Source organism: Cottoperca gobio, chromosome 9, assembly GCF_900634415.1.
Source record: "Cottoperca gobio chromosome 9, fCotGob3.1, whole genome shotgun sequence".
In the NCBI taxonomy this organism is placed as follows: Eukaryota; Metazoa; Chordata; class Actinopteri; order Perciformes; family Bovichtidae; genus Cottoperca; species Cottoperca gobio.
Genome location: NC_041363.1, coordinates 10,594,304 through 10,605,259, shown reverse-complemented (window position 1 = coordinate 10,605,259; position 10,956 = coordinate 10,594,304). Strand labels below are relative to the sequence as shown.

Below are 10,956 nucleotides of genomic sequence, written 5' to 3'. Positions count from 1 at the left end.
GGATGAATATTATTCCTGTATTTGGGTCAGCATTCCTCATTTAACGTCAGCAGCATGAATGAATGTGCTTTAAGTAGTTAATGAGTTACCTTCCCTGCAGCTCAGATATGCTGCACGCACCTCACAACAGGCAGGCAATATATATATCTGCTTGGAACATCCATACAGCAGCTCTCAAAATGAACTTCAAGGAGGAATCTGCACGATCAAAAAGAGAGGTGAGTTCAAGTCGACCCTCGAAAACCATTTAACACCCGAGAAGACCGCAATGAAAATATGTGCTTTGTTTTGAATTTCAGTCAGTCTCGTGTGAATCTGTTGGTCATCCACACGTCCAAATTCATCGTTTTTATTCCTAAAATAAAATGTGTGTGGAGTAGTGGGAAGAGTTACTTCAAAGCAGGAGTAATACCCAACAGGTGTTGTTATTTATATTGTATTATTTGTTGATATGTATTTGGAAAAAGAATACTTTATTTTCATATTTAGAAAATGCAATTGGCACTTATTTTGTTGATACAATGCTCAGTAAACCTTTAGGTAAAGTGGTATGTCAGTGCAGTGATACCTGTGTGATTGAATTTACACTTGGAACAGTAAAGAAACTTATACACAATATTTGGTCGTGCGACTCATCAGTTATTGCTGTAAACGTGAAGTGAAGAAACATAACATTTATTGTTATATTTGTTGAATGACGCTCAAATGAATAGTCAGTGAAAAAATTAAAAGTGAAGAAGAGGAATGTAAATGTCACCTGTATCGTCTACAATGTATGTGGTCCCGCTTCTTAATTAATGAGACACTCTTTATAAAGGGTCAATGTTGAAACTGACGCTTTTTCATCAGCATTATCATTTTAACTTTTAAATCAATCGTTTTCATGCTTAATAGATTCTTTAAATAAGAACAAATTTGGGTTGCTATGATAGATTGTGAAACATCCCTTTGGTTAGAGTTGATCCTTTGTATAAAGCAGAAGTCACCAACCTTTTTGATAGTGAGAGCTACTTCAAGGGTACTGAATAATACGAAGGGCTACTTGTTTGATAGAAACTTCCTGAATAACATAGTTGCACGGTTCACCTTTTAATGATAATATTATCACTAATAATAATAATCATAATAAATATTCATATATGTGAAGAGACTGTCTGATCACATCCATCCATCGTCTACCGCTTATCCGGGGTCGGGTCGCGGGGGCAGCAGCTCCAGTAAGGAACCACAAACTTCCCTTCTCCGGGCCACATCCGCCAGCTCCGACTGGGGGATCCCGAGGCGTTCCCAGGCCAGTGAGGAGATATAATCTCTCCACCGAGTCCTGGGTCTTCCCCGGGGTCTCCTCCCAGCTGGATGTACCTGGAACACCTCCCTAGGGAGACGTCCAGGTGGCATCCTTACTAGATGCCCGAACCACTCACCCCTATCTCTAAGGGAGACGCCAGCCACCAATCTGAGAAAACCCATTTCGGCCGCTTGTACCCGTGATCTCGTTCTTTCAGTCATGACCCAGCCTTCATGACCATAAGTGAGGGTAGGAATGAAGATCGACCGGTAGATCGAGAGCTACCTTTGGAAATGCATTTCCGTCCAAATTGATAAATTTGTCAAACTGTCTTCACCATATTTCTTCCTCATGACATTTACGATCGGACCCTCAGGAGCTTCTAACTCCCTACACTGTTTAGCACCCATACTAAACTCTCAGGAGACTCTAAACTCCTTACTTCTCAGGAGATTCTAACTCCCTACCTCAGGAGATTCTAACTCCCTACCTCAGGAGATTCTAACTCCCTACCTCAGGAGACTCTTACTCCCTACTTCTCAGGAGATTCTAACTCTCTACCTCAGGAGACTCTTACTCCCTACTTCTCAGGAGATTCTAACTCCCTACCTCAGGAGATTCTAACTCCCTACCTCAGGAGACTCTTACTCCCTACTTCTCGTCCGTCGACGATTACAGTCTTTCACAAAATGTCATGAGGTTTGCTTAATATTTAAAAAAAAAATGGAAATATAACATCTCACCGAGTTTATGGAGGAATTTGAGTTCGTTGGATCATGCGTAGTTAGGTCAGTTCCAGTCAGGCGCTGATCCTCTCTTCCCTTAATTTTGATGTCGAGGTAGAGGAGAATTTCAAGAATTCTGGCGCGACCACCAGCGTCCTGCTGTTCCAGACGAAACTTGCGATAATCCCACTTCTGACACCAAGTTGTTGTGGAAGTTTTCCTGCTTTACTCTGGAGAGATGTATATAAAATCAAATAAATGGTGATAGAGACAGAGTTGCCACAAAATGGCACCAGTTTCACAGAATACAGCGTAGTCTATGGAAGGGCACAGGTTGGAAGAAGACACATAGGCATTTTATACAATTTGGTTTGGAGACGAGGTGATGAAAAAACACAGGGGGCCGGGCCAAACTGCCCTTTGTTGCTTGTAAGGTAATAGTTATGTAAACAGAGTATTGGGTGATACACTCAATATTCTGTCTCAGTATGTTAAACAGTTTGATCAGGATTTGGGTGTGTCCTGTCTTTTGTTTTGATCAGGATTTGAAACATTTGGGTGTGTCCTGTCTTTTGTTAGTTCAGTATGAGTCTAATAAGGATGCGTCTGTCTTGTATTAACATGACCGGCACTCCTATGTTAGCATCAAATGGCAGTTGGCTTGTTTAACATAGGAAACTTATATAATTAAAACAGTAGACATTTAAATTGCTATTACAACCTCCCACAGTATCACCCAGGGGACCCGGTCATACGCCTTCTCCAGTTCCCAGTTCACCCACACTAACCGTTTGGGTTTACCAGGTCTGTCCAGAGTCTTCCCCCACCCCTTGATCCAACTCACCACCAGATGCTGATCAGTTGACAGCTCCGCCCCTCTCTTCACCCGAGTGTCCAAAACATGCGGCCTCGGATCAGATGATACGATCACAAAATTGATCATCCCACATGTGCGTTGAAGTCTCCCAGCAAGACTACGGAGTCCCCTACTGGAGCCCCCTGCAGGGCTCCATTCAGGGTCTCCAAGAAGGCCAAATACTCCGAACTACGGTTTGGGGCATAGGCACAAACAAGGCGTAGAGAGGCGACCCTCTCGTCCACCGGGGTGAACTCCAACGTAGCGGCCCTCAGCCGGGGACTTGTGAGTATCCCCACACCCGCCCGACGCCTCACACCTTGGGCAACTCCGGAGAAGAATAGAGTCCAACCCCTATCCAGGAGTACGGTTCCAGAGCCAAGACTGTGCGTAGATGTAAGCCCCACCAGATCCAACTGGTAGCGCTCCACCTCCCGCACTAGTTCTGGCTCCTTCCCCCACAGAGAGGTGACGTTCCACGTTTTTCCCATGAGTGGTGGGCCCACAGGATGGATGGATGGGAGGCACCACGTAGCTTCTTCGGGCTGTGCCCGACCGGGCTCCGTGGCAAACCCGGCCACCAAGGTGCTCGCTGTCGGGCCCTCCCTCTGGGCCTGGCTCCAGACGGGGGCTCCGGGCTTCCTCCAGGCAGGGTCTCTCCTTTCCTTTCCCTCTGTTTCATGAGTTCGTTTTTGAACCATTCTTAGTCTGGCCCCTCTCCTGAGACCAATTTGCCTTGGGAGACCATACCAGGAGCACTAGGCTCCAGACAACACAGCTCTCAGGTTCATAGGGACACACAAACCTCTCCACCACGATAAGGTGATGGTTCCCAGAGAGTTGTCTGATCACATGTTAATGTTAATTATTCCTCACAATGATTATTAACAATGTTTTACCATTGTAGGAAACGCATATATATTTAAACATGTAACATTATTTATGTTCTCAATCTATTTCAACATTTGAAAGTCAGAGTTATCACATCTCTGATATTTTTGTAAATATCTTTGACAGTTTTGTATGAATGAGAACATTTGTAGCATTTTGTTCAAAATCACACCAGTTATATTTTAGTACAAAATGTAACTTCTGTAAAAACATTTAGGAAATCATTAACTGTCACATCTTCAAATCATATCCCGTTTGTACAAACCACTAACTTCTCGTCTATGAACATCATTGCACCTTTCAAGACCTCTCCGTCCGAAAAGGCTTTTTTTTTTTTTAAATGTGCAGCTCTAAATGAAGCTTCCGTTGCTTTTTGTGACTTGTTCACCGGCCTTGTGAAAAGAGATGCTGCTGCTCAAAGCTGCCTTTAACTCACACCATGTTCTGCCTAAAAAACGTACCTAGCGCCCCTTCTTAGCTGCTCCCGCTAGCTTGTCTCAGCGAAAAGGTAAATGGAGATTTAGCTTGCGCAGGGTCAGAGTTCATATACATAAAACATTTTTTGTTGATTTTTTTTAAACCAGCAAAACAATTTAATACAAATTTTAGACTGAGCGCTATGGTGACTAGTGCTATTTTTAGAACATGCCCTGCGGGCGACTCACGTGGTCCCTGCGGGGCGACCAATCAGCCTAATGGAGGAGGATAAACACCAGCCCGAGAGATTTTTCACAACCTGGCAACCCAACACTTATTCATTAGTAAATGACTCATTAATAATAAAACAATTAATCACAACTTAAACCCTTTATAATGAAGCCTTAAAGTGGTACCATTGTATCCACCCTGCAGAATTCAAGGATAACAAAGTATCATGGTGGCTGCATAGATATTAAACAATATGGGTGACCGTTTGTCTTCTCAACCCATTAACCTTTTTTTTCTTTTTCTCTTTTCAACTGACCATTGAGACGAAGCAGCAGCTGCTGCAGATGTTCACATCACTTCACATATCTTCCTATGTTTGAGACATAGGGGGAGTCAACGCTTATGTTTACTACTCCTGATTGTATATGCATATTTTTGACTTTATATGAATGTAGTCCGTGACTTATTGCATCTGGATTCAACATCTTTAAGGCCTGTATTTCACTTTCATGACATTTAAGATTTTAGGTAATAACACAAGTTTTTTTAATTATATAGTTGGATATGTAAACACTAGATTGTCTGTTTATCTTATTGCCTCCTCTGCGGCTGTTTGAAGGCTGAAGCAGCTCGGATGCTGTTATCTACAATCAATTAACCTTTCAAAACATTTCATTGTATTTCATATTTCTGGGAGACATACTTTTGTGCAATAGCTTCTCTGCGCTTGGATAGATGTAGGCTACGCCTCTTCTTTCTTTCGGAGGAATAAAACCCAGTTGAATCTCACATTTCTGGAGCAGCTATGACAGCGTACTGTAGCCTATAGATGGAATCGGAGTTTCGGGCTTCCGGTGGAATCGCAATGCATGCTGGTGTGGCAAGCCTAGAAAAGTGAGCACCAACTCTACAAGGGCCGCCATATTGGATTTCTTCTCTACGTGTTTACATTGTATTTAGCTTATTCTTCAAGCGTGTTGTAAACAAACCTACTACTCTACAATGAGTTCTGAACTCCTTTCTTTTAATGAGGTTCAGATGTGGAAAGTCGACGCTTTGAAAGTATTTTGCCGCAAGCAAAATTTAAAGGTTTCAGGAACAAAACTCGAGCTTATTGCCAGGGTGTTTGCTGCATCAGAGATGGGCATTGAGGAGCAACCAACAGCTAACGAAAGAATTTCAAATCACAGAAAAAGAAAAGACTAAGCTTTTGGTTATGCCGAGTGGCGTTTCAGTGCCTGATCCCTTGACATTGCAGGATGGCTGGGTCAATGAAAACAACAGCATGACTTCTTGGCCGCCGATATACCTCAGCGATATAACATTATTTTTAATGTGTGACCACCCAGGGAACCATGTCGAGTTTCATAAACGAACTTTGAACGAATACAAAGAAGGCAAAGCATTTAGACTGTTTGACTCTGGCTGGTTGAAACATATCTTTCAATCCTCTCGCAGATTCTGAGTATTGCTTTTTGAAAGCAAAATGTACTCATTCAATGAAAGTTTCCCATACGCCACATTCGGCATGGATCTGCGCAGTCAAGAAAACTGCCAATATCATAAGTGCTTATTGCAGTTTATTGCTTAAATCCGCGAAGATTTCTTGGGCTCCCAAGACTTCCCATTGTAATCCTGTCTCTTTACAGCTTTGGTCCATGCTAGCCTTCTATCATTGTTCTTTAGTGCTGTTGGAATGGAAATAGTTTGAACGGGGGCTTGCAGTCGCAATTTTTGCAATCGTGATGCTCACAATGAGATTCTGCCCTTTTATTTAGCTTTTTCCCATTGTTTGAACATCCTTTCACCACACAATTTCCAATCCCATAACTAGAAGAGCGATGATTACACACTAAAAACTAGCCAAATACAATGTAAACACGCAGAGAAGAAATCCAATATGGCGGCCCTTTGGCGTTGGTGCTCACTTTTCTAGGCTTGCCACACGCGCATGCATTGTGATTCCACCGGAAGCCCGAAACTCCGATTCCGTCTATAGGCTACAGTACGCTGTCATAGCCGCTCAAGAAATGTGAGATTCAACTGGGTTTTATTTTATTATTTTATTTTTTATATTTCCGTGAAATCTTGATAAACACGGATTAATGGATCTGATTTTCTTCACCTCGTGGTCCCTTTATGACAACAGATCACTTGTGTCGTCCTCTTGATAAATTCATGAGCTGAGTCTCATGTTGAGAGCAAACTCTTTCCATGAAGGATACTCTGCGCGCAAACAACAAACAATATGGGACAAAACATCAGCGACAAAATGTCGAAAGACTTTGCGGATGAATGTCAACCTCTGCTTATTAAAGGGATCAATGAAAAAAAGCGACCAAAGGTATGTGGACTATAATACAAATAAGTTTTACATGAACAACCGGCTCTGTAGATGGGGTGCAGATTTATTTCCATGATTACATGTAAAAATGTGTTTTGTATCTCTGTTTTATTGCAGCTTCCAAGCACATCACTTGTGCTGGCTGCATGTGCTGCGTGTATTGGGGGAACCTTTCAGTATGGATATAATGTATCTGTCATCAATGCACCCACAACGGTAATGTCATTTGACTTTGATCTGTTTTTCTTTTACTCATGTTGCTAACCTAATGGATTACAGTCAGTAGTTATTGCACGTAAACTACAGTTTCCCATTATTAATTACATTATGCACTAAATAGTGATGTCTGGTAAATATTCATGCAGACATTTATATTTATAATATTTAAGATCAGTCATTTTTATGTCACCTGCTGAATGTGCATGTTGTGTTTTTCTTTTATCTCCAGTATGTGCAAAATTTCATCAACCAAACCTGGAGTGATCGTTACCAAACTGACATATCAGCAAATGTTCTCACTCTGCTTTGGTCCTCTATCGTATCTATATTCACCATAGGAGGACTAATAGGAGTGACAGTTGGTAGTACATTGTCTGTGAAGCTGGGGAGGTATGGACAAAAAATAATATGGCATATTTAGAGAAAAATATCCTTTTTTCTACTTTGTATTTAAATTATAAAGCTGTAATGTAATATTGCTTTTCCAGGAAAGGGACACTTTTGGTCAATAATATATTCGCATTAATGGCTGCTCTGCTGATGGGTCTGAGTTACCCTACAGGATTGTTTGAATTACTCGTCATTGGACGTCTTCTCACTGGAATGAATGCAGGTAAATCATTCAGAAATACATGGTTTCGTTTGAATGTTGCATGTCAAACCTCTGAAATGTGGCTTTAATCACGTTTTATTTTCACAGGCATTGGCCTTTGTGTTCAACCTCTGTACTTGGGGGAGATAGCTCCGACCGCATTTCGTGGGGCCATGGGAATGGGAACTTCTATTTCCATCACTTTTGGGATCTTGACTGGACAAGTGATCGGCCTCAAGTAATAACATTCTGTAATAGGGCTGCAACTAATGATTATTTTCATTATAGATTAGTCTGCTGATTATTTTCTCTATTAATTGTTTGGTCTATAAAATGTCAGAAAATACGGAAAAATGTCCAAATTGATGTCTTTAAATGTCTTGTTATTCAGTTAAATATGTTATAAAATAGAGAAGAAGAAAAAAAGATTCTCTGAAAAACATGTAATCGTTTATCAAAATAGTTGCCGATTAATTTATCAGTTTGACAACTAATCGTTGCAGCTCTACTGGGTATATTCAATTTTAGCACGAAATAGTAAACTTGTTGCAGAATGCTGGAGTGAGGCGCCCCGGTAGTTCACTAAGGCTCAGTCCTTACTGTAGTGGTCCGGGTTTGAATCCGACCTGCGGTCATTTGCTGCTTGTCGTCCCTTCTCTCTCCACCTTTCCTGTCTATATTCTGTACTATATAATAAATGTCTGTGTCATTTCCCAGAGAGCTCCTTGGAAAAGAAGAGTACTGGCCCTTCCTGCTCTCCACCACATGTATCCCAGCAATCCTGCAGCTCCTGATCCTGCCCTGGTTCCCAGAGAGCCCGCGCTACCTGCTCATTGACAAAGGAGATTATGCGGGATGCAAGAAAGGTACACTGACACTGCAACTGCTGCACATTTACTTCCATTTACAAATCTGCGTGATTTTATCTCTTGACTGCAAAGTTTGATGTAGTGTAGTTAGAAAGGCTGAGGACTCCCTTTGTCTGGAATCTCCAGACGCAAGGAGACAGTTATCCTCATGGTAGTGAGTTCAAGCATGTGATAACATTCTGGTAATGTCTCAATGTGTTGACACAGGAAACCTTTTGATCAGATTTCTAAGAATGAAACCCTACAAACTGGTCAGATGAGATGATCGGTGAATGTGGTGGAAAACAACAATCACCACGCTTGTCATGTGTCTTCCCTGTCTGCAGCCCTGAAGCAACTACACGGTCCAGCTGGCTGTGATGGCGAACTTGAAGATATTGAGAAGGAGAAGAATAATTTAGTGGATATGCAGGCCAAGAAACCCTGGGAGCTCTTCACTGATCGTAGTTTCCGCTGGCAGCTTTTCACTGTCATACTGCTCAACACTGCACAACAGCTGAACGGCATCAATGCTGTACGTACATGACGAGATACCTGTTGTGTTCCAATATCCTCTGTCCCGGTATCTCTCACAAGGTTACTAAAAGACGATTTGCTTTGATTTTTTAATTCGTAATATGTTTTTTTTGTCTATATTTCCTGTAGATTTACTTCTACGCAGATTACTTGTTCAAACAATCTGGTATTCCCACTGATAAAATACCATATGTGACCATTGGCACTGGTGCCTGTGAATGCCTCACGGCTTTAACATGTGTAAGTATGTTATTTTTGTGTGCATTACTTTCTTACAATTCTGATGTTGCTTCATGATACAGAACAATAAATAAGGATAGGTGTACAGCAACAACGGTAGAACAGTCAAGACCGTTCTAATAAAAGTGTTGGAGAAAAGTTTAAAAGGTGAAATACGGTAAAAGAGAACACTAAAGTGGGAAATTGTCTTAAGAATAAGAACAGCACAAGAACACATGACATAATACAAAAGGAAAGTATCAAAACATAAAACACAGTAAAGAAGTTAAACAAAAAGCCATTTGATGGTAAACGATAAACTAAGATATGGTGGAGGAGGATTTGACGGAACAAAACGGACAATATCCCATAAAAGGTCAAAGTTAAATTCAAAAAGTGTTTTCCTGGAGAGTGTTTTTGGTCTTGTGACATGCTGTGTGTCTCACAGGGTATGCTCATTGATCGTCTGGGAAGGAAAGTGCTCATCACGGGAGGATACACACTGATGAGCATCTGCTGCATTTTATTCACGCTGACGCTCTCTTTTCAGGTAACTAACCTCAAGATATTTAAAACATTGTTTCATGCAATTTCTTACATTTGCTAACATTTATTTTGTGTGATTTTCTTTCTCTCAGAATGCGAGCCCAGTGATTCCATACTTGAGCATCGCGTGTGTGTTTGCTTTTATCCTCAGTTTTGGCTTAGGACCAGGTAATAACTTTTCCCTCCATTGAAGTCTTTCCTCAGAAGCCGCTGTTGCACAATGATGTTGATTTATTTAGTTGTTTCTTCTTCTGCGAAGGTGGCGTGACTAACATCTTGACCACTGAGCTGTTCACACAAACGACACGGCCTGCAGCGTACATGATCTCGGGTTCATTGAACTGGTTGAGCTTCTTCTTCATCAGCCTGGTCTTCCCTTTTATTGTGGTAAGTGTCCAATAAGGGCTGTCACAATATCAGATTTTTCACTACACAATTATCATTCTCTGAATAATTCACGATAATGGTAATATCATGATATCTAGAGATAATTTGAGAAAAATAATAATAATGGTATCAGTCAAATTCATCTTTGACTTTGTTTATTGTGTTTGTAGTGTTTTCTCTCATTTTTGGAGAGAGAATCTGTAACCATGATAAAGTCTGTAACCAATTATATAAGAGACACTGGATTATTTACACCATATTATCATATGTGTATTATTAAAATGATATCAATATTTAATTCATATATCTTCATTTTCAAATGTTTTATCATTACCTGGTACATTTCAAATTAGGAAACAAAACTTACAAGCTCGAGTGTTTGAGAGAGTCGGACTCACTTGTGTTATATTCTGTTTTATTTGCACAGTTGGGGCTGCAGCAGTACTGTTTCCTGGTGTTCTTGGCCGTCTGCTCCTTAATGGCGATATATATTGTTATTGTCATTCCTGAAACCAAGGACAAAACCTTCGTTGAAATCCAGAATGAGTTCCAGTCCTCAAACAACAGAAAGGTCTGCAATGATGAGGGACCAACACATTTATTAACTTCTATGTGAAATATTACCCATGAGTCGAACAATTAAAGTCTTTTATGTCTTATATTATTTTCACAAAGATGAGTAACTGTAACACAATAGATCAGAAAATGTAACATAATACTGTAGTATGGGGCTTTGCTTGAACCTCAGAGATGTGAGGTCATAACTACATCTCTTAAGTTCACTTATGAAGTGAACTTATCTTAATATGCAATATTTTGGTATTATAAGTGATTCATTGGTTTGTATAGAGTGCTG

The 10,956-nt window shown here is 40.8% G+C and overlaps 1 protein-coding gene across 2 annotated transcripts; it reads left to right on the top strand.

The window, feature by feature from the left end:
- The first annotated feature begins 6,378 nt into the window (after positions 1-6,378).
- slc2a11b (solute carrier family 2 member 11b) lies at positions 6,379-10,956 on the top strand. Of its 2 annotated transcripts, XM_029440011.1 has the most exons (13): positions 6,379-6,440; positions 6,558-6,752; positions 6,870-6,968; positions 7,201-7,361; positions 7,460-7,584; positions 7,672-7,801; positions 8,281-8,429; positions 8,759-8,946; positions 9,078-9,188; positions 9,616-9,717; positions 9,806-9,881; positions 9,973-10,100; positions 10,528-10,956. In XM_029440011.1, the coding sequence occupies exons 2-13, from the start codon at positions 6,657-6,659 to the stop codon at positions 10,714-10,716; spliced, it is 1,554 nt and encodes a 517-aa protein (XP_029295871.1). In that variant the 5' UTR covers positions 6,379-6,440; positions 6,558-6,656; the 3' UTR covers positions 10,717-10,956. The 2 variants fall into 2 exon arrangements, with proteins under 2 accessions (XP_029295871.1, XP_029295870.1); XM_029440010.1 differs by having other exon boundaries at positions 6,387-6,752.

Bases quoted from the DNA above. Each gene is read 5' to 3' on its own strand.
- slc2a11b (XM_029440011.1), top strand. From the start codon at position 6,657: ATGGGACAAAACATCAGCGACAAAATGTCGAAAGACTTTGCGGATGAA. The intron at 6,969-7,200 runs GTAATGTCATTT...TTTTATCTCCAG, and splicing joins TCATCAATGCACCCACAACG to TATGTGCAAAATTTCATCAA. The intron at 7,585-7,671 runs GTAAATCATTCA...TTATTTTCACAG, and splicing joins TCTCACTGGAATGAATGCAG to GCATTGGCCTTTGTGTTCAA.